At 35.9% G+C, this 25083-nt stretch overlaps 1 protein-coding gene across 2 annotated transcripts; it reads left to right on the forward strand.

Moving 5' to 3' along the window:
- Positions 1-21859: 21859 nt before the first annotated feature.
- On the forward strand, positions 21860-23970 carry LOC131661756 (uncharacterized). 2 transcript variants are annotated; one of them, XM_058931367.1, is made up of 3 exons: positions 21860-22018; positions 22285-23517; positions 23656-23970. In XM_058931367.1, exons 2-3 carry the CDS (start codon positions 22309-22311, stop codon positions 23665-23667), a joined length of 1221 nt encoding a protein of 406 aa, XP_058787350.1. In that variant the 5' UTR covers positions 21860-22018; positions 22285-22308; the 3' UTR covers positions 23668-23970. The 2 variants fall into 2 exon arrangements, with proteins under 2 accessions (XP_058787350.1, XP_058787351.1); XM_058931368.1 differs by having other exon boundaries at positions 22285-23500.
- Positions 23971-25083: the final 1113 nt, after the last annotated feature.

Below are 25083 nucleotides of genomic sequence, written 5' to 3' on the forward strand. Positions count from 1 at the left end.
CTTGAAGGATTTCGACTTTGAACTAAAGTTCCATCCAGGCAATGCAAATAAAGTTTCGGGTGCGTTAAGCCGGAAATATATGCGCAAGGCTGAGTTAATGATGTTGGAATATAAATTGTTGGAAAATTTTTGAGATCTTAATCTTTAGTTTGCTTGGACTCAAAATGGTGTAATGATGGGGAATTTGAATATTACTTCTCACTTAAGTGTGTTGTATGCCAGCAAGTAAAGATTGAGCATCAAAAGCTTGGTGGATTGTTGCAGCCATTGGAAGTTTTGGTGTGGAAGTGGGACACTATTTCTATGGACTTTGTAGTTGGGTTATCTCGCACTTAGGGTGGTTACGACTTGATATGGGTAATCGTGGATCAATTAACTAAGTTAGCCCATTTTCTAACCATAAAGACTACTTACAAGGCAATTCACTTGCACGGTTGTTCATTTCGGAGATTATGAGGTTGCATGCATGGTGTTCCCATCAATATTGTGTCAGACAGTGATCCCAAGTTCACTTCGAGAATTTGGGAAGCCTTTCAGCAAGCCATGGGATCAAATATGTGTTTGAGTACGTGTAATCATCCTTAGACGGACGGTCACACCGAGAGGATGATTTAGACCTTGGATGATATGCTAAGAGCGTGTGTGCTTGACAGTGGAAATAAGAAAGATCTCTTATTGATGATTGAATTGGCATATAATAACAGTTACCAGGCAAGCATTGGCATGGCTTCGTAAAAGGCTTTGTATGGAAAAAGACGTAGGACACCTCTTTGTTAGACGGAAGTTGATGATGAAGGAATCTTAGGACTAAAAATTATTCAAGGGACCGCAGAAAAGCTAAAGATGATTCAAGAGAAAATGAAGAAAGCTCAAGATCGCCAGAAAAGTTATGCAGACCATAGATGGAGACCGTTGGAATTCATAGAAGGTGATCACATATTCTTGAAAGTTACTCAAGGTTAAGATTTAAAGGACCTTTTAAGTCACGGGAGTTAAGCCCAAGATACGCGGGACCTTACTATATCATTGGAAGGATCAGAGAAGCATCTTAAAAATTCACTTTACCACCCTCTCTATCCGGAATTCACAATGTTTTTCATGTATCACACCTTCAGAATTTCATTCCCAATTCTCTTCAGCATGTTCTTCCAGATACCGTTGATGTAGAAGTAGCGAGACATAGCAAAAATATAGATTTTCTAGGCTGCAGCATGATAGCTTAGAGAAAAATACTTTGGTTCTACATATATGTCAAAGTATCTGGAAGAACAACACAGAGTAAAATACTTTGGTTATTGTTTCCATCATAAAACGAGAAACGTAACTTCGATTGATACGAGGCTTAAAGCATTTGAAATCTAATCTAATGGGCTAATATATGGTAATAAAAAACCATGATTTAAACCAATAATGCTTTGCATCTTTATGTGAGCTAATTTATGTTTAATACATGCTTGACTTGTTTGTGAATAATAACTTGATTAACCTTATGATGATGATGATGATGAGTGAGGAAAACTTAGGATGGAATTTAGGTAAATGAACCAGTAAGATAACTTAGGCTAGGATAGATGACGCAGGTTCCAAAAACCAACCCTTCGGAGAAGACAGTGGTTTCAGCCACCTACGTTGGCGCTGACCAGCCCAGGTCTTGTGTGGCCAATCTGAGGCACGTTAATGGCCAGTCAACATTCAGACTTCCCTCTCTCCACTTCTGATTGGATGACTCAAACACTGGGCCACGTTTTGACTATTTATTTTGAAAATTCAAATTAAAATTTGGTTTTAATATTTATTGATTAACGTTTGTTATGTTATCAACAAGCGCAATATGGCTCAATGGAAGGAAGGCGCGTCCAAAGGCTTTGATAGGCAAGGGCATGGGTTCGAGCCCTGCCTCTTGCACTTATTTTTTCATAAATTATTTGTTTATTCTTGTTCATAGGTCCAGTACATCTAATCAACGTGCGCATATGGTACACCCTCTTATCTCTGCCTTTGGATCTTAGGTGATCTAGATCTGAAGCCCCATAAAGTGCTCCCTATGGTGTACCCTCAGGGAGCAACCACACAGGATCAACGTAGATCCTTGGATCCTCTCCTTTGGGCATAAATTCATTTTGATCCACACCTCCCCTCTTTCTAACTACACCCCAGGCCCATCTAATTTTCTTTTATTATTTCTCTTTGATTTTATTTCTTATTTTTAGGGTTAAATATACGCCCCCCTTTAATGTTAGCGAGTTTAGGTTTTAGCCCCTAGTAAAGTTTTTTTAAAACGAAAATTATACCTCGTACCCCTACCATTATCTATCTACCCCTACAATTTTTCAAATATTCCAATTCTAGCCTTTTAATTTAAAAAATAATTTTATTATTTAATATTTATCATTTCACACCCCTACCAAACTGAATCGGATAACTTGTAGTCAAGTTATCCGGTTTTTAATTTTTCTTCACCGGATAACTTGCAGTCAAGTTATCCGGTTTGTAATTTTTCTTCACCGGATAATTTGCAGTCAAGTTATCCGGTTTGTAATTTTTCTTCACCGGATAACTTGCCGTCAAGTTATCCGGTTTGTAATATTATAGATAATGATTTTATTTACTTTTGACTACGGTTTTTCTTTGTTGCCTAAAATTTTTATTTTTTATTTTATTTACTTTTAGCCAATGTTCCTTGTTGCCTAATTTTTTTTTTTAATTTTCGGGTCAGTTAAAAACTATGCACCATCATCATTTTAAAATGGTTTTAGATTTTTTCCTAACAACCCTTTCATATTTCCATCATATTTTGACTTCATCAAGATTAAATGTAGTGTTGTAACGCTGCAAACTACTTTCAAGATTACTGACTGACCCCACAACGTATGAGTGAGGAAAACGTATGATGAAAAGACTCGTGTTAGTTTGTGGGGTTAGTCGGTAATCCTGAAAGTAGTTTAAGGCGTTGTAGACACTACATTTAATTTTGATGAAGTCAAAATATGATGAAAACATAAAAGGGTTGTTAGGAAAAAAAATCTAAAACCATTTAAAAATGATGATGGTGCATAGTTTTTAACTAACCCGAAAATTAAAAAAAAATAATAAAAAGTTTAGGCAACACGGAACAACCGTGGCCAAAAGTAAATAAAATAAAAAATAAAAAAGTTTAGGCAACAAGGAAAAACCGTGGCCAAAAGTAAATAAAATCGTTATCTATAATATTACAAATCGGATAACTTGACGGCAAGTTATCCGGTGAAGAAAATTACAAACCGGATAACTTGACTGCAAGTTATCCGATGAAGAAAAATTACAAACCGGATAACTTGACTGCAAGTTATCCGGTGAAGAAAAATTACAAACCGGATAACTTGACTGCAAGTTATCCGATGCACTTTGGTAGGGGTTTGAAATGGTAAGTATTAAATAATAAAATTAGTTTATAAATTAAGAGGATAGAACTGGAATATTTTAAAAAATGTAGGGGTAGAGGGATAATGGTAGGGGTATGAGGTATAATTTTCTTTTAAAACCCTCTTGCAATTTGCATATTCTCTTGCTATAGCCCCTGTTGAGCCCAGATTCCATTTTTAAATGACTTGGCAGTCTGACTAGATTTTAATTTTATTTAATATTTAATTTTTAGAAGCCACGTGGAATTCCTTAATGCCACGTGGAATTCCTTAATTATTTTATTTGATTTTTAATTTTTTATATTATGTAATATTATTTATTTTTCACGTTTTTATTAATTTTTTATTATTTTCTTAAATTATTTTATTAATATTTATTTAAGAAAATAAATTTACAAATTAATTATTAAAATATTATTTGGGCCTTGTATAATTTTAAGTCCCAATGTCACTTCTAATTCAATCCATTTCTCTCTATCTGTTTTTAAGTTATTAATGCACCTGAGTGTTTCCTTTATAAACACTAATTCAATCTCTATAACAACTGATGTGGGACTCTATCAAATAAAACAAGACTGTATGCTTGGTATTACTTGCCCGGTTGCCCCTGTCTCCTAAATAGAATATGTCATTAGAAGTGTAGGGTAGCTTAGCAACATTACAATAACATACATTGATTAACAGATAGATAACAAGGTAACAAGGTTACACTATTTATGTCCTCCCATTGAGAGAAATGGACAACAACAAAAGAAAGAAAAAAAGAAGCTGACGTTAAACTAGAGAGTTCTTGAGCTTAACCTTACAAATAGGTTTATTTGAGAATGCATGAGATGCAACAACATAAGCCCATGACTTGAGATGTTGTTTCATTGCCACACCATCCTCTAATGGAGGCATTTCATTTTGCAGCTTAACAATTGCAACCATTTTCTTCCTCCTCTTTTTCCTTTTTTTTTTTCTCTTACTCTCTCAGTTTTTTCATCACTTCTTCTTATTCTCCAAGCGTCGACAATGAACACGCTACAAACAATGATGCATTTGATTCTTGGATTAAAGATGAAAATAGACGAGTAAAAAAGGTACAGCAGGTTCATGTGTTGATGTAGCAAAGACGTTAGTGTAGAACCAAAGAGAGTCTAGACTCAGAGTCACCCGTGAACCATCCATGATTCTATTTGCTGAAACAAAAATGAACTTGAAAACAATATATTTGCTGAAACAAAAATGAACTTGAAAACAATATGGAAAATGACAAACATTGCCAACACGCTACCTTATTTTGAAAGTCCGTCTATTAAGGCTGTAAGGGCACGAACATCGGGATATATGCATGGAATAAGCATGCAAGCTGCACCAACATGCAAAAAAACGAAAGCACTAACGCGTTGGATTAGAATAGATTACAGACCTTACGTCATCGGGAGAGATTACAGACCTGGACGACCTCTTGGTATTGTTCTTAGTATTGCTACTTATTTTTGGCATTGTTTCTCAAAACTGTCTAACCTTAAAGTCCCACATGTAAAATAATTGTCCAAGTAGAAGAGTATATAAACCTATTTTCTAGTTTCTACATTACTTTTCAAAATTCTAATTAATGAGCTTTCTAAAGACATATTGTACATTAAGCCCACTAGATATATTTTAATAACTAATTTATTAATATAATTTCATAAAAGAATATTAGTAAAAATAAATAAAGTATAATTTAAAAAAACGTAAATTAAAAATGTTAATAAAATATAATTTAAAATAAAATAAAATAAGATACAAAATATCCACGTGGAATAAAAAATTAATTAAAAAATAAACAAATACCACGTTGCCTGACACATATGCGGTTAAGAGAATCTTTGTTGGAATGTGACAGACAGGGGGCATATTGAAGGAATCTACAGATTATAAGGGGGGTTTAAAAAAAAAAAACTTTACTAGGGGCTAAAACCTAAACTCGCTAACATTATAGGGGATTTGTATATTTAACCATTTTTTTACTAACTTTTTTTGATCACATGATTTTAATTAAAATCAACCAATCAAAAAATAGAATAAAAATCTTAATAATTTTTTTTATTAATTGATTAGTTTGTAAATCATCTTTTATTTAATCTTAATTAATATATAATCAAAAAAAAAAACTAGACTTTTTTAAAAATATCTAATTTTTTCTTTTCAATTTATTTTAATTGGTTTAATTTGTATACAACTAACAATAATTTTAATTGATTTTCTTACTTAGGATTTACTTCTTTTAATTTATAAATAATTAGGATTTAGACTTCTAATTAAAATCCATCATTAAAAATACAGAAATGTATGAAACCAATTAATTTAATTCTTAGGGTTTATAAATTACACTTAGACTTTTTTAGGATTCGATTATTAAAATTGATTTAATTAATTGAAATTAGAATTAATTAACCACTCAAAAAAACTCCCTCCTTTTCCTAAAGCCCAAACCTTTGTCTCATTCCATATCTGTTGCATTTCAATTTTTAGAACAAGTGTATAGGATAGGATGTATGAAAGACATGTAATAGTATAGTCTATTTTTTTCCGCATTTATTTCTTTTTTATGTAACGGCTAAGGGGTGTAATAGTCTAGGTCCATTTATTTTTTCCGCACCCTTTTTTTATTATTTTATGATTATGTATCTCTTCCAAGACCTTGTAATAGTAACTAGGACTATGTCTCTATTTTTACTTTCTGCACCTTTTATATACCTGTTAGATGTATTCCTTAGGATTGTATGGTAGGATAAAATTAACCGTTAGATCACATGTAAATTCAAGATAAAAAACAATTGAAAACAACACACCTTCACACATGCATCTTTAGGGTGGTGTCTCTTTGTCGCCTTCTCGATTATAATGGTCAAGTCCCTCGAATGTAGAGGTACCTTAGCAAAAGATGACCCTAAATACATCATCATAGTCCCTTCAAATAAAGATCATAGTCCCTCGATGTCCCTACGAGTTGCCTACGAATAAATGAGTTTGTCCCTCGAAGTCCCTTCGGAAAAATGATGATAGTCCCTCCAAATTGCTAAGGTATCTCTACCCTGTTGCCCTCAATGACCATAGATGACCCTTTGCTCGTCCCTTCACCTCTAATGGATAGGACTAACTTCCCTCAAATGGTATGGATGGTACTATCCCTAAGGAAAGTAATAAGTATAAGAAAGACCAAACAATTAGGGTAAGTTACTCTTAACTGCTTGCTCAAAAGAAAAATGTTTTTTACACCACCTATTTTCAAACAAACATTTCAAAACACTTCGCATACATTCTTGAGGACTGATACAAGAATCATTCCAAAGTTTTGCCTTACTATTGACACCTCCTTTTCCAAAACACACACACACACAAATCAAACAAACAAATGAAGTGAGCTAAGCAATTAAGAGCTCATGGATAACCATGCATACAAAGGGTGCTAATACCTTCCCTTTGTATAACCTACCCCCGAACTCAAAGTCTTTAAAATTTATTTCTTGTTATTTTATGTCTTTCCTAAAATTGGATAAAATAAAAGTCGGTGGTGACTCTTGCTTACCGCAACTTGTTTTGCGAAAAACAAAACAAAAAGTCAGTTCTCCCACCGCATTACAAGGATACAAGGATTCGTAACCCGTGTTGATAATCCTAGACAAAGGCTTTCCTGGGGGGAAATATGCCTTGGTATGGTTTCCAAATAGTGATTGATTTGAGTTGATGAACTCTAGCGTACATGTTCCCATACAATGTAAAAGTCCTCTAGGAAATCGATTAGATACCCTAAAGAATTGAGTGGACACATAATATAGGGAACTCACCAAGATTATTATCTCACCCTATTATTATTGTTGTTTTTCAGGAAGTTCTTTGCAGGTGAAAGGTGTTAGGAGTAAATTAATGGTAAATTCATGTGTTAATATAAGTGATTTCTTCGCTAAACTAATGCAAATTGTGATAAATCCATAGGTTTTTATTAAGAATTGAACTGAACAAGTTTAGTTCGTGCGTAAAGCAAATCGAATCACTTGTGGGTGTTATTGTTGCAGGTTTAGAGCTGAATTGAAGCTTGAGAAGAACATGAGGAGGAAAGAGAGCTGGAAGTCTCAAAGGCAGAAGAAAAGGATGGAAATTGCAAAGAGCGCGCCGCGAAAATGTCTCTGTTTTGAAGCGCGCCACGCCAGTCCGATGCCGCGCCGCGGCCTCGGCGTTAAAAGCCCAAAACTTCTATTTAAAAGCCCTAGCTTCCAAGAGAAAAATAACTTTGTGAAGAGCGAAATTAGGAGAGCAATCTGAAGGTGCAGCCACAATCATCAATTGAAGACCAATTCTCTATCAAGCGAAGACATTCCTTTGATGAAGATGAATTCTTCCATTAATCTTTGTGTGTTCTTCATGTCTATGGAGAGCTAAATCCCTCTTGTTGAGTCTAAGGTAGTAGTTAACCTATGAATATACATTACCATTGATTAATTCCTGTGAACAATTGTTTGAATTTATTATCAATAAGAAACCTTGTTTCAATTTACATCATTGTTGAATCTTCGATCGAAAGAGAGGATTTTTACTTTTGCCCTAGGTTACTATATTGGTTCAATTATAATTTGCAGAGATGGAATTGTGATTGGGTTTTCATAATTATCGTTCTTAATTACTATTATCGATATTGATATTTGGAGAGATCGAATCTCATACCGGTAAAAGTTTATCTAATTTGATTTGCAGACATGGAATCTTATTTGAGGATAAGTGAAGATAATGATTCAAAGGATTGTTCTATTGTGAATTAATTGATAATTGTATAGGATTAGGTTGATGAACCCTAAAGGCTCAACATCTTTCTTTACTTGTTAACACAAAGTCCTTTACTTGCTTTTAATTTATTGTTTACTTTTGATATTATTAGAATCATAAAACAATCCAACTCAATTTTCCTAACTCGAAATAAACAACTATAGAACGGCAGTGATATTAACCAATCCCTGTGGATACGATATATTACCGAAAATATTTACCCAAAAATACTTTCAACAAATTGGCGCCGTTGCCGGGGATTGGTGTCAATATTGCACGCATTGCAATAGTTCTTATTTTGAGTTTTAAGTTTTATTTTCTCTATTTGGTTGTTTCACGTGTTTGCTAGTTTTTGCAGAAGATCGTGTATGCGCAGCAAAGTTTCTAGCGATCAACTTCTTTTTGATCCCGAGATCGAAAGGACCGCTAGGAGGCTAAATAGCAAAGCACGAAGAAGAGCAAACATAGCAAAAGCAAGAGACAACACAACCGCGACATCGTCACAACAACTTGAAACCATTGACGAGTCGCAAGAAGGACTCTTCTTTCACGAACTATTCACGGAAGAAGAACCGGAAGTTATTTTACAACCTACTGTTGGCAACATGGCGGCTAATGGTCCATGTGCTAATAGTCCAAGACTCAATCCTCAGTTCGCTAGAACTGCCGCCAACGGGCGACCGACAGAACTGAAGACCGGTATCATACAATTGATTTGTGCAAGTCCTTTCGCCGGATTGGGCCATGAAGACCCGTACACGCATCTTACTCGATTCTATGAGTTAGCAGGTACCACAGGTGTCGCTCAAGCTGATGAGGAAGCATTATTTAAGAGGTTGTTCCCACACTCTTTGTTATCTAAGGCAAAAGATTGGTATCTGGATCAACCCGAAGCAGTGATGACTAATTGGAACACATTGGAAGAAAAATTTCTGGAAAGGTTTTACTCTCAAAACCGATTCTTCGAAGCAAAAACAGCAATAGCAGTCTTTTCTCAAGGTAGTAATGAATCTTTGAATGAAGCATGGGAAAGGTATAAAGCTATGTTGAGAAAGTGCAAAGGACACGGTTTTACAGACGTTGATCAAATCCATATGTTCCGTAACGGTCTCACAGCTACAAACAAGACACTTTTGGACGCCACAGCTGGTGGTTCACTCATGTCCAAAACACCTGCGGAAGCTACTCAGATAATAGAGCGAATGGCTCTAAATGATCGTCAAGGCAACCATGATCGAACGGTAAGAGATAAGAAACCCGGAATGTTGGAGTTGAACAACAGTGATGCTCTACTTGCTCAGAACAAATTGCTAACTTCACAAGTGGAACTTTTGACACAACAAATGTCTAAATTACCACAACAGATCAAGGAGCTGAACGGGGTATCTAATTCATATCAAGTTGCTAAGTGCGAATTGTGCAAGGGAGATCATCAAACAGGATTCTGTCCACGAGTGCTAGAAGAAGAAGTGAATTACATGAATAATAACCAAGGACAAAGGCAGAATCAATATCAAAATCAGCCATACCAACAAGGTTATCCACCAATATATAACAATCAAGGGTACCAACAAAGGCCACCGAATCAAGGGTATCAACAACAAGCCTTCCAACCGTACACTCAACCACCACCACAACAAGGAGGACAATCAAAGCTAGAAGAAACTATGACACAATTTATGCAAATGTCCATGACAAATCAAAAGAATCAGGAAGCTGCAATTAAAAATCTGGAAACTCAAGTAGGGCAACTGGCTAAACAAATTGCAGCTACTCAGTCAAATGCAACATTCTCCGCCAACACTCAAGATAATCCTAAAGAGCATTGTAAAGCAGTGACGACTAGAACAGGTCAGAAAGGTGCTGAGAAAGAAGTTGAAATCAATGATATCGAGAAAGAGGATAATAATCAGGCTGCGGAAGATGAGGAGAATGAAATCATAGTGAGCACCATGAGCAAAGATGCTGAAAGAGAAATAGATGAGACCAAGAAAGAAAGAGGGATGACAGAGAAAAGAAAAAGTTCTAAGAAAAAGAAGGTAGATCCTGTGATACCAAGCCAACATCTACCATACCCCCACGCTCCGTCAAAGTCAGACAATGCCAGGCAATATAACAGGTTTATGAGCATCTTCAAGCAACTCCATATAAACATACCATTTGCCGAAGCATTAGAGCAAATGCCCAAATATGCTAAATTTATGAAGAAAATGCTCACAAAGAAAAAGGGATGCATAGATGAAGAAACTGTGGTGCTTGATGCTCAATGTAGTGCTATAATTCAAAGAACTACTCCAAGAAAGGAATCCGATCCGGGGCGAGTAACCTTACCATTAAATATTGGAGGTAATTTCACTGGCGATGGGTTAATTGATCTGGGGTCGAGCATCAACCTAATCCCTTTATCCATTGTCAAGAAGCTAGGGAATATTGTGATGAAGCCCACTAGTATGACTTTACAATTGGCCGACAAGTCTATCACTTCACCCTATGGAGTGATTCAGGATCTGCTAATTAAAGTAGACAAATTCTTCTTCCCGGTAGACGTGGTGGTTGTTGACATGGAAGAAGATCATGAGGTACCTGTGATTCTAGGAAGGCCATTCATGAAAACCGCTCGAATGATGATTGATCTGGATGAAGGGATCATGAAAATAAGGGTGCAAGATGAAGAGGTAAAGTTTACTCTGTTCAAGGCCAAGAAGCATCTCAAGAACAAGAGTGATATCTTCCAAATCGATACAACTAAGGGAGCAACCAAGGAAGACAAAAATCAACCTCCGAGCTACTTCCAAGTTGGACAAGAGGTACTCCTGTGCAACTCAAAACTAAGACGTCTCTCGGGTAAAGCAACAACAAAATGGTCTGGACCACTGATAGTAAAAGATATATGCGACCACGGTGTCATTATGGTAGAGAATCCACTGACAAAAGAGGTGAGAACCGTTAATGGAAAACGGTTAAAAGATTTCTTCGGGGGAGTGGAGCAACATGCACAATTTTTAGTTCCTTGAAGGCATGAACCGTCGAGCCATGCGACGTTAAACGAAGCGCTTGTTGGGAGGCAACCCAACAGAGTAAGTTCCTTAATTTTAAGTAAGTCCTTTTAATTTTTCTGTTAAATTCTATATGTTTATCATCAAATCAGTGCCATCAGCACAAGGGAAGTTACAAAAGAGTGAAGTGGGGAAACAAGCAGCAAAAAAGTTCAAAATTTTTAAAGGACCGCGCCGCGGGCATAATGTGCGCGCCGCGACGCCAAACAGAGATATTTGCGCGTCGCGGGGGTAACCTTGCGCGCCGCGGTGCTGCGAAAAGAATAATATATTCATTTTATTTGGAAACTGCTCAGTTCCCCCCTTTCTCTCTTTTGAAACTCAACCACACCCATAGAGCGAAATCTCACACTCTGGTTCACTCTCGTTCATCTTCGTTCCAAATCCTATCATCAATCAATCCTCAATAAGGTATGTCCCTCCTTTTTCACTCTTGTGTGCTAATAAGTTCTTTCTCTGCAAAGAACCCTAAATCTTAGGTAGGAGGAATCTAGTCGCATTTAAGCAAAACCCTAGGGTAGGTGACATCAAATTGTTGTGCAAATGCTGTATCCTGGTCTGTTCAGCAATATTGGGGATCCAAACACAGACCCCAGGCAGGGAAGAGTTTTCAGATACGCCGCAGCCGCGCCGCGGGGAACCGCAGCCGCGCCGCGACTGGAGAGTTTTTCTTAAAATTTTCTGTTCTGATTTTTTTTCTGCTGCTTTGTCTTTTGTTGTGATCATTGCAGATGCACCCAGCCAAGAGAGTACGCACAAAGTCAACAAGCTCAGGTCCTCGCGGATCGCGTGCTACGGGCAACCAATCCGAGAAGTTTTTAGGTCGGGCTCAAGCCGACAGGTTCAAGATTCTGGGCTCGAGAACCATCTTGGCTGAAAAAGTTGTTGTACCTCGGGGAGATGAAGATGCTCCTTATGCTAATATGTGGGGTTTTCTGGAAAACAGGAATTGGGAAAAAGTGTTTGAACCACACACAGTGATTAACTATGACATAGTCAAGGAATTTTATGCCAATGCAATCAAGACTACTGATGAATCTGTCGCTTACTCTTATCAGTCCTATGTAAGAGGCAAAACTGTGGCGTTTGACAGAGAGTCAATCAGTGAATTCTTAGGGGAACCACTCCAATTGGGTGAGAATGAAAAATGCTTCTACCGGCAGAATGTCAACAATTGTGTCGACTTTGTGGAACTGATGACGGAGAAAATTTGTACTAGGGGGCGAGGACCAGAGCTTAGTCGGCAAGGGAATCCAACTCACTACAACAGGAAGGATCTAAAGGTTTCAGCAAGGGGAATTCTGTCGGTGATCCTCTACAACATCCGACCAAGGACTCATGTCACCACCATTCCTCTTGATGTGGCTTTCTTAATAACCACAATCATGACGGAAAATTCTGTTGATGTCGCATTCATCCTCTCACAGGAATTGCGACGAGCTGCTTTGAGTGACACACAACATGGCATTAATGCCAAATGTGTGTTGCCATTACCTGGATTGATTATGGGGCTTTGTAAAGAAGCCGGAGTGGAAATTCCTGGACAGGGACATCACGTTATTAACACTTTTATTGATGATGTTTATATTGACAGGTTTTGTGCAAAGCCATACTACAGGGATCAAGCAACCGATCCTCCTCCAGCTGGACCTTCTGTTTCTGCAGCACCCCCTCAGGGTAGTGCAGCCCCTTTTGACCCTCTGGTAGCCCATCATTATTATTCTGCTATGTTTGAAGCAAATCAGAGGTCCCACATCTTTCTGCATGATGCTATGCAGCAACAATTCAGGAACCTGTCTGTAGCTCCTGAAGAGAGAACTTTCCCAACCAGGGAAAGCTATTTCACTTACTGTGGTTGGCCGGAGACCAACCCTTTTCCTAGTGGGGGGGATGCAGGTGGTGATACAGGTGCAGATGCAGGTGGCACTGCTGGGGCTGATAACCAACAACAGGAGAATGATGCGGATATTGAGGCTGATATTGATGCCATGTTTGTATGAGGTGATGAGAGGTGATGTAAGAGAGGAGTGATAAGAGTTTATTTCTGGTAACTGAGTTGATGATAATACTGCTGCTGTTTTATTTGTTTTTATCTGACCTGTACTCTGGTGAACCTTAGGGTCACTATGACTTGTCTATTGCTTTAAAATTTCTGTTAAGTATTGCAATTAGCTGTTTCTTCTCTGTTTCGATTTAGAGTGAGTAGTCCCATAGCATAATGAGAATCGCAAGCAAAGTACCAACAATGGAGCAACATGCGTGAAAGTGGTAGTGAGTGAAATTTTTTTTGAGAAAATTAAATTTTCACTTTCTTTTTCAATAAAGTGACAAAGCAGGTATGAATTTTTGAACTCAAACTCCTAATGTGTGCATGAAATTTAGGTTGTTAGTAAATTCTTAACAGAAGTTCTTTATGGTACACTATTGTATTGGATTGGTTTAGCCTTAACCATTGTGAGGAAAGCTTTCCATTGTTTACTATATGCAGGAGACCATCAATTGGGTTGACTTGTTTGTATCATGCTAAACCATTTGCTGCATCGTTTGTGGAAATCTGTGAAAATGATCTAGGCACTTGTTTGAATCTGAGAGTTCTTTTAGCCTATTCCAACGTAAAACTTATTTTCTTCTGTGAGAGTGTGATCCTTTGTTAACCATTCTTTGAGCCTGAGGTCAAGATAAGCATCATAATATGCACCAAGGAAAATACCTGGTGAGTTTTGATCTCAATAAAAAGTTTTGTTTCGAACCATCAATCATAAAATTGGGTGATGTGTTTTCTCTTTGACCCTTTTTAGAAAGTAGGGGAGCATTCATATAATCTGAATACAGGTTGATCTCCAAGTTGGGGAGAGTCACATTCAAAAGAAGAGTAAGTACTTATGGCAATCGGTGAAAGATAAAAAAGTCGTAGCTTGAAAAAAAAAAAGAGAAGTAACAACGTTTGAATATAACGATTGTTGAAAAAAAAAGTGAAAAAGAAAAACCAAGCTACGAATAGAAAAAGATGAACGGATGAGAGAATTAAAGTTATAGAGAAGAAGGAATGAGTTATGATTTGGATGCTTCCCTATATTAGGAACAACCCTTGATTATCTTCTTTTCTTTTAATCTAAACCGCATTACAACCCTAGAAAGACCTTCTGATTCTCAGATTCCACAGTACTTGATGCTAGCAATTGGGTGAACGTATGATATGGATCTTTGTTGATTTAATTGTTTGGATGAGTGTTTAACCCCTCTTTTATTCATCATACTTTTTGATGAGAGTGATTAGTGCTGATTCAATTACAATTATGTAGTGTCTTGAACTTCTGGAGGTAATTTGCTTTCAAAGTTTGTTTCATGTGTATATTCTGAGTTTGCAGGTAGAAGAGGAGTATTTGACTTAGTTACTAGATTGAACCACCTGAGAAAAACTTTTTGAAAAACTTGTTGCGCGATTGTCGGTAAACTTGGCTGGAGGTAAGTAATTTTGTTTAGGGACAAACAAAACTCTAAGTTGGGGAGAGTTTGTTAGGAGTAAATTAATGGTAAATTCATGTGTTAATATAAGTGATTTCTTCGCTAAACTAATGCAAATTGTGATAAATCCATAGGTTTTTATTAAGAATTGAACTGAACAAGTTTAGTTCGTGCGTAAAGCAAATCGAATCACTTGTGGGTGTTATTGTTGCAGGTTTAGAGCTGAATTGAAGCTTGAGAAGAACATGAGGAGGAAAGAGAGCTGGAAGTCTCAAAGGCAGAAGAAAAGGATGGAAATTGCAAAGAGCGCGCCGCGAGAGTCCTAGAGCGCGCCGCGAAAATGTCTCTGTTTTGAAGCGCGCCGCGCCAGTCCGATGCCGCGCCGCGGCCTCGGCGTTAAAAGCCCAAAACTTCTATTTAAAAGCCCTAGCTTCCAAGAGAAAAATAACTTTGTGAAGAGCGAAATTAGGAGAGCAATCTGAAGGTGCGGCCACAATCATCAATTGAAGACCAATTCTCTATCAAGCGAAGACATTCCTTTGATGAAGATGAATTCTTCCATTAATCTTTGTGTGTTCTTCATGTCTATGGAGAGCTAAATCCCTCTTGTTGAGTCTAAGGTAGTAGTTAACCTATGAATATACATTACCATTGATTAATTCCTGTGAACAATTGTTTGAATTTATTATCAATAAGAAACCTTGTTTCAATTTACATCATTGTTGAATCTTCGATCGAAAGAGAGGATTTTTACTTTTGCCCTAGGTTACTATATTGGTTCAATTATAATTTGCAGAGATGGAATTGTGATTGGGTTTTCATAATTATCGTTCTTAATTACTATTATCGATATTGATATTTGGAGAGATCGAATCTCATACCGGTAAAAGTTTATCTAATTTGATTTGCAGACATGGAATCTTATTTGAGGATAAGTGAAGATAATGATTCAAAAGATTGTTCTATTGTGAATTAATTGATAATTGTATAGGATTAGGTTGATGAACCCTAAAGGCTCAACATCTTTCTTTACTTGTTAACACAAAGTCCTTTACTTGCTTTTAATTTATTGTTTACTTTTGATATTATTAGAATCATAAAACAATCCAACTCAATTTTCCTAACTCAAAATAAACAACTATAGAACGGCAGTGATATTAACCAATCCCTGTGGATACGATATATTACCGAAAATATTTACCCAAAAATACTTTCAACAAAAGGCAAGGGCAAACTAGCTTGATGATCCTTGATGGCTTGATGTTTAGGATGGCGTTTCTTCCGATGTGTAGATATTCTTTTGAGATTGTCTAGATGATGATCTAGATATTAGTTTGGGTTTAAGCATCTTTGTATATATCGTGTCATAGTTGTATATTATTCTCTTGGGAATGTATAATAAATATTGTCGATAGGCTCTTATGTGTATTTCAGTACCAATTACACTATTGATGACACGTAATTACACCGCTTATTTGACTCGATTTGTGCATGTTTTATTTGCATTTTATTCTTAATTCTCTTTTATGTTGGTATTTGTGTATGTGTGTGTTTCAAATATTATGCTATTTATGAGCCGTGTGCAAAGAAACAGAGAAAAACAGAAGAAAAATGGAGGAAAAGGAGTTGATTGCACTCATGGCAACCACCATGGAGTTCACCATGCAGGTGGCCATGAGTGGTGCACGTCCCAATAGTTAAAAGACCAAGTCTTACCCATTATCACAGAATGGCGTTTTCCAAGGAGGTGTGGCGGTCGCTACACATCAAAGTGCACTTCAGATGCAAGTGGGCCTTACTAGTTCACCAATGCACCCAACTTACTCCTTAATACTCTCCCACGAATCCAGCAACCAAATCAAATTTTTAGGCTTTAGTTTTCATTACAAATAGGCCTTTAAACTTCACTTTTGAGGTATCCAAGCTTAGTACCTTAAGCCATATATTTTCACCATTTGTAAAGCTTTATTCCTTCGCATCAGAAGGTTATAGAAATTGATCGAGTACCAGAGCTTGGAGCATTTTATTTCTATTATTTCATTTCGGAGCATTTACTTTGAAGCCAATTTAATCTTCCCGCCATTTACATTCCTAAAGTTATTTCCATTGAACCAAGTTCAAGCCTCCGTTCGGAGCAAGTTTTCATTATATTCCGCACTTATTTATTTTAGTATTGCATATCTTTACTTCTCGCATTTTTTTCTTTCATCGCACGTTCTTCATCTTAATCAAACCACTTAACATGTTTAATTATGATTTCAAATCAAACGTTTGGTTAATTGTTATAATTATGTCAAGCTAACTTATATTTATTGGTATGTGAGGACCATTGGTTCGATAGTGCTCTAAATAGTTTTTTAATTAAGGAACTCTATTGAGATTGTTTTGGTTTTAATTATGACTTTTCTAAATTGTAATCTTGTCGGTTACTACGAATGTAGAAACCTTTATAAGCAGGATAAGATCGAAAACCGTCTGGTACGAAAGATTTAAGTTAATTGGTAATTAATTAATAAAGACACCGAACTCCATTTGTTATTTAATTAGAAAGATGATTATTTTGATAAAATACTATTAAATTTATTTTTCGACGCGTTTGTAAGTTTAAGGTACGGTTTGTCGATCCTAACATCGGGAATTCTTTAAAATATTATTTTCCAATCAAAATCACTTTTCAATCAAGTTAAGAGTCTAATTATTTAAAATACGTTTTATTACTTTAACGCAATACGTGTCGTCCACCGTGACAATGGATGGTATAATTTAAAGAAGAAATTTGGTTCTAATACGCGGAAGCAACTGTTCTCGTTTAATTAGTTCCTTTCAAAATAGAAAATATTATCCCATAGATACTTAATTTAAAAACAACAAGAGTGCCAATGAATCGATGTGATTCGCATTTCAACATTGTTTTTCTTATACTAATACAAACCTTTTATTTACTTTGCACAACTTCAATCCTATTTTATTAGCCTTAGATAAACATTGTAACGATAGATTGACGATTAGGTTTATGTAGGTTCGACACTCTTTATATTACTCTAATACGATCCATATACTTGCGGAAAGCACCGATCAAGTTTTTTGTGCCGTTGTCGGGGACCAATTACGTCAAATATCGTAACCATGTTGTTACACGTCTAGACTAAAGCACACCTTATAATGAATTACCCAAATTACCCCTAGAATCACCATTATAGGTATTTCAAGGGACCACAATATCCCTATAAATAAAACCTCGAAGTATTAGTAGACAACTTTGTCAGCACACAAACCCTCTCAAGGCTAGAATCTATAATGCGAAGGTTTGTGGCAACACAAACCATCCATAATAAGGAATTTAGAAACCAAATTCTTCACATCAATGAAACCCTTAGGAAACTAAACATTTTAGTCGAGTCTCTAGTAACTTGAAACCAATAATTAGAGACAAGAATATCATTGCTTGCACAAACACCTTTAGGCATTCCCACTAAAGGGAATAAACATGTTAGGACGACAAGTAGTGAGTAGAAAAACCTAAAGAAGTAAATGATGTGATCAAGAAAAAATATGTGAAAAAGTGACTAGAAATATTTTCACACCAAATTCGTTAGGAACCAAGATAGATTCACAGTCGGAAAGGTATAAGGCCCCACATAGAAGGGAAATTTTTTAAAACATAGAACGAGAGATATCACAAAACTTGATAATCCAATGCCTAATATAGAGCCAAGACTTATGTCACCTTATCTAAGATATGAACCATTCCATATTGAAAATAAACGAAAAGGTGAAGGATATGGGAGATGGATCGATAAATGGGCTTGGAAGTGACATATTTAAAATTAGTATCATAGTCGAGCTAACAACGTAAAACAAAGCTCTGCATGGGAGGCAACCCATGGTTTTTCCTTTTCTTTCATTTTATTACTTTTTTATTGCGATGGATTATTTCTACTAACCAGACTAACTTGTGTGATTTCTTGTATTTCAGATTTCATCCTTCTACATAGCTTATTCCAACCATTTTCAGGACGCATAACTTTGATGACTTGGAAATCCAGTTCCGAGATGACAATCAGAGGAACTGTTATGCAGTCCTGTAAGAGTGGCCTATGATACTGCATATAATGTTATGCAAAGTGTCATAGTTTATTCTCATAATGAAATTGGTGTATACCACCCTTCGACCTGAAACTATTATGGGCCTTAAATATGGACTCGAGTACTTTATTGTTGATCAAACTTTATTTGCAACAGGATAAACATAAACGCAGTTGATGGATATTCCAGAAATAAAGCTAAGGGACATGAGTAACCTAGATGGAATTTGCCCATCGCGTGTAACAAGATAAATGTTTAAGGGCCCAATATTGAATCGAACAAGGGTTAAATGGTCTATGCGTTGTGTTCAAAATAGACATGAGGGAAACGTGGTAATTGTATACACAAACATTATCCCATAAAGATTTTGTCAGATCACATGATATTTTATTGACTTGGGTAATAGTAATGTGTTTCTAGATACCGCTTACTGTTTATCATATTAAATATGAGATTTAATATAATTTCCAACATCATGAGAACCTATAGGGTCACACACATAAGGACATATTGAAGAGAGATAGAATATACAAGGAACTCCGTAAGGTACAATGTACTTAAGAGAATTACGGAAGGTACGACACACTTAAGTGAATTGTAGGCGCTTAAGTGGATTGTAGAACACCGTAAGGTACAATTCATTTAAGTTAAATATAATACCCCATAAGGTATGATGTACTTAAGTGGGCTTTTTAGTTCGCAACCCACATAAGTGGTTCGATAAATAGAACCCTTGTTCATAAGCTTTCACACATGATGAAATTCAATTTATGAAACCCTGGCCGTAATCTCTCTCTTTCTCTCTCTCTCACTTAAAGCCTTCACTCGTAGCAACTAGCACTCAAATTGAAGGAACTTTATTCGCGTGGACTGAGTAGGGGCATTTTTCTTCATTCAACGCTTGTGATCATTCCTCCAATTTTTCATCAAAGGTGTTAATCGCCACAAGAGGTAATTGTTCTATCGATGATCATGCATCATTCGTAAGGAACCACTAAAGGGAAATTTTTGTTTGTCGCTGCATTTTTTTTTGCAATTTCCCTTCATTTCTTACCATCGAATTTAAAACGATCCTATGGTTTTCTCAATTTGTTCCACTTGATCCATTAGGAAAATAGCACATACATCAATGTGGTTATTTATTGATTTTATCCTACTTAATCAATCTAAGTGGATTACACACTACTTTGGCTTCTTTAATCTTGAAGCATGTCACATTACTTAATAGTACGTAAAAACACTCTATTTTCGGTCCAATATCCTTGAAACGTAACATCTATACATGGAAACACAAACCAAAGCAAGTTTAACTACTAAAATCACAAGGCAAAAGGTAAACAAGTGAAAAAACAACTTTGTTAACTGTATAACCGGTTACCAAAATACATAACTGGTCTCATGTCGGTTCTGACTCATTAATTCAACATTTTCAAGAGTGGTAACCAATTCTTGACAGAGCGCAACTGGTTACGAGTCTGCTAAAACTAAAAAATTCACTTCTTTCTCATGTTTTCTCCAATCCAAAAACATTGTAAACATGTTATAACATAATATAAGGGCCAGAAACACATTATAAGGAACATGCAAATAATCACTCATAAGGAATCAAAATCATAGACATTTTTTCATAAAATTCAGAGAAGTCAAACATGTAACCATATATTCTAATCCTAGTCCTATCATGCATTGTTCCTAATGGTTCTATTCACAATTGAATCTTAAAAACTCCACTTTTTTTTATCAAAAACCTAGATTTAGGGATGATGAGATGAATGTGATGATAATTTCTTGATACTTTACACGCTATTGCTTTGTGTTTTTCAAGACTTCTACAAATTGAACACGCAAAAGCTTGATCAATACTTTTCACCCTCAGCTCGTTGGCCTTACTCGCCCTTCTCTCTCTCTCTCTCTCTCTCTCTCTCTCTCTCTCTCTCTCTCTCTCTCTCTCTCTCTCTCTCTCTCTCTCTCTCTCTCTCTCCTTCTTGGAGTTATTTTTCTCTATTTCATGTTGATTTCGTACTTAAGTTATTCTTGGTGAGGAGGGAAAGAGGATTAGAGAACATATCCCATTAACCAAGGAAGCCATGATTTCTTGAGAATAGGGTGTAACTTCATATTGAGAAGGTTAACAATAGAGAACTTTGTGTAATAACATGAAAAATCAGAGAATCACGAAGACCGCACCTATAGTTGGATTGCACTAACGTAGTTTGATTGAATTAAAATAGTTGGATCAACCCAATAACTTCGTACTTAAGCACTTCACCCCTACATGCCTTGGAGACTGTGTACACCCCATAATTGACATGTAAATGCATGGGTAAAAGCCTAGTTTTTGGCATGAGGCGGGCCTAATCCCGCAACAACCATAGGTGCCATGTAGATCGGCCTAAGACCGAGCTACCGCAATATATGTTTTTATGGGCATTTATCACGCTAGCGTACACTGAAATGTTTCCTAAATGCAATGATCGAATAATTAACCATCACGACTCTTCATGAGAATTAACCACATTTATGGCTCTTGTCTTCAATCAAACTAAAGATTCAATATAACTAAGAACGTACTTCAAATTGAAAATGAGAGATTCAATTAAATAGAAAAATCTCACATTGTGACTCTTTTTAACCAGCTTCGGATGAGTTGTTCAAAGTAGAGTTTTTCGCGTAAACACAACCATATTTAGTTTAATATAAATAAACACATCCTTAAAATTAATACTTTGTAAAATGTATGGTATAGAGCCTTCTACCATTCAAAAAGTTTGAAATATATGAATATTTTTCATTCTCAAATATTTCACTTACTATTTAAAAAATTTTGCAGCACCAAAATAAAAAAGTCACTTTATTTTTCAATCAGTAAATATTATATATTTTCACTTAATATTTATTATACGTTTAAACACAATATAGAAATATATTAAATTTGAAAAATGGGGAACGTAGGGGTGAGAAATAGATGATTCTTAGTTATATCATTCTAATTTTAAGCGCAATCAATTTTTTGGCCCATTATCATAATTATCTATCCAAAAAAACAATTTTTATATATTTTTTTCAGAAAAAAGATAAAAACTTAAAACCCTAAAAACACAGTCGCTCATAAACCCTCCCCCTCTGTACCTCCTTCCGGCGCAGCAGTTTGCCGTCGACATCAATCTCCGGCGAACTCTCATTTGCTTCAAACAACCGTTCTCTTTGCGAAACTGAATTGTAAGCATGTTACTGTAGCTTTTTCGATTTTGTATATACCATTTGTTTTGCTTCTTTTACAGCGAGTTTTCATTCATTTCTAACATTTTATGCTTAAAAATCGTGACTTGTTATTGGAAATTACGAATATTGCATAAATTTTGAGTAATTTGTCTAATTTTTCCTGTAACTATGTCTTATAGAAGTGCTACTTATGTAATCTGTTCAACAAAACCTAGTTACTAGTATGAAGTTTATTCTTTTGCTTTTTTTTTTTTTTTTTGCAGTTATCATTGTTTGCAATTTCAATCATGACAACTTTACTGGAACTCATTAAGGATGCGTCTGTTAATTCCAAATCACTTGATTTACATTCGGATTATCCGGTTGTTCTCAATCCGGATCAGATTTTTTCTAATTTGAAGTCTGAACTTAAAGATGATTCTTCTTCGTACCCTATTAAACCCGTTATTGGATGGAAAATTTCTAAAACTGATAACGAAATCATTGAGATCAACAAAAAATTTATGGAGGAGCTGAAAAGGAAGGTTAAGAGCACGAATAATTTGAAAAAGGATGAGTTTATTGGTAGTTTGATTTCATTTCTTGAAAACATTAGGAAGAAAGTTGGGGTTTTGATTGAGACCGGTGATTCCTCTGGTAGTGCTTATTGCAAGATTTTGATTCATAAACTTGGATCTTTCATTGGTAAAGATGTTGCTGGTCTGGTTTTGGATGGGTGTGTTTTGTTGGAGATATGGGAATTGGTTGAACCTTTGATTATTAATGGTGTTATTGTGAATTCGTGTTATTCAAACCTGGTTGTTAAGCTGGTGGAAAAAAAGAGGTCTGATTTGATCTGTTTGTGTTGTATGCATGCAAGTGATCTCGGTACGTTGGAAATATTCTCCATTTTGAGGTATTTTCTTTCTCCGTCTAAAGATGCTTATGATTCTATGGTATCTATAAAGAAGGAGTGGGAGAATCAAACATTGTTTGCCATTGAGACAGCCAGTAACAGCAACCTCGAGCGGAAGATTTCGCTTGTTGCGAAGGAGGCTTCTATTTTATTTATGATGGCATACGATGGTTTCTCTGCCCCTGAACTTTGTTTGCATTACTTGGTTTCATCACCAAACATCAACAATGCAATGTCATCCCCTGCATTCAGTAAGTTGAATGGCAAAGAGTTGTTGAACTTGATTCGCTATTTAGCAAAGTGGTTTAAGAAATATGAGAGGTTTACTCAATCTGGTCCATGTCCGAAAGCCCCATCAGTTTTAGGTTTGGATGCATACCATTGGATTCCTAAACTTGAAGATGTTGTAAAATGCCTTGGTTTTGTGCTTGATGAGAATTTTTCTTCATTGGTGTTACACCCACAGTTTCATGAGGAGTTAAGATCAATTGAAGGACTGGTTAGTTGTTTGACAGGTGAAGCCAAAGTTTGTAACATGCTGACTGCTGTAACCGAAAAACTAAAGATCGAAGTAACCCGAGGAAGTAAGTTCCTTCCAAAGGTTAATTATTGCTTTGGATGTAGTTAGTGTTTTTGTTAATTATTCAAACTCGACTCTATTTTTCTTCTTTTTCTGTATACTCTATTTATCTGAGTTTATGCTTTAACATGCTAATGCAATTTAGTATTATATTTGCAGGGGACAAAGTGATTTAAACATTTACTCATGTACGACTAGTTATTCTACGTCTGAAGACTGCAAATTAAAAGAAGAGAGAATATCTACGATTGAGCAGGTAAACTTGCCATTTATATATGTGGCGATGGGAGAGCTCAATCATGTGTAATAGAAAAACAAATTGTGATGATCTGGTAGTGGTTTGAACCCGAGCTGACAGGCTGAACTATATATGTAACCGTTCCTATTGCAATTTTGTTCACTATGACAAAACTTTATTTGACTTTTGTTTCCTTCAGTTTCTCTTTTGATATCTTAATTTTTGGTTGGTTTTTACTTGGGATTGTGTTTCTCTGATGATGCCTATGGGGCAAGTTAATGATAACAATTTTGGTTATATGCTCATACCTTTATTGGTATTTCAAGTTTAACATAGAAAAGGTTGGGAATTTGTATTGAATGTTTAGATTTTTTTCAAACACTTGATGCATAATGTTAGAACAGGAAGTGGACAAAAACTAGGACTTGGATTTTAACAATAGGATGTTTAGGAAGTTAATTGTTTAAGCGTTTTTGTATTTCTCTTGTGTGAAAAATAAATTATTTTCTTTTGTAGATTATTTGATTATGATTTCACTTTGGAAGATTATTAGATTATTTGTCAATCTGTTCACTGCATCGGTTACAATTCTTTACTAGCTGACATAAGATGAGTAAACACTGCCTGTAGAACAGGTTTAACCTTCTCTTGATCATTCTGATCACTAGTTTGTAAGACTAAGTCTGCATTTACATCACCATTTAGGTCGACAACTTCGGGAACGTTATGAATCACAGCTTTAAGCTCTTCAAGAGTGATAAATCCCCAAAGAGCCTCAAAATATGTCATTGCTAGAGCCATCTCAGGTTTATGATTCCCATCTTTATACACATCAGGATGCAGTTTATGCAGCATCCTAGCCAATTCCTTATCAGGGTGAGCTTGTATAGATAAAGCCTTTCCCACAGACAACACCTTAAACAAGAAAGGTAGATCAGAACCTCATTTCTAGAAGCCATGATCCACATAGTTTATGATATGTTTGTTAGTGGGGTAGATAGACTGCAGGCTGGTCTAACTCGCTGGGTCCTATTTAAGACTTCTTGTGCATCCTAAATAACTACCACACTATGGACATCTTATACATCACTATCAGTATTTGCTTGTGACTAGCAGACGTTTCCCCAAATATAACAACTGGTGCATTGAGCTGAAATTCTCAATAGAGAATTCTTAACATTTTTTTCTAGTATACGAGAGTTTTTAATCCATTTCCATGTGCATTAAGATTGGATTATCTGAAAGAGAGTTATCATTTGGGATGGTAGTGCTTCATTTGCATCTTAGGTGAACTATGGTCAGTGTCTACATCTTTAGAAAATGGAATCTCCAAAAGAAACATGTTAACA

Source organism: Vicia villosa, linkage group LG3, assembly GCF_029867415.1.
Source record: "Vicia villosa cultivar HV-30 ecotype Madison, WI linkage group LG3, Vvil1.0, whole genome shotgun sequence".
Taxonomy (NCBI): Eukaryota; Viridiplantae; Streptophyta; class Magnoliopsida; order Fabales; family Fabaceae; genus Vicia; species Vicia villosa.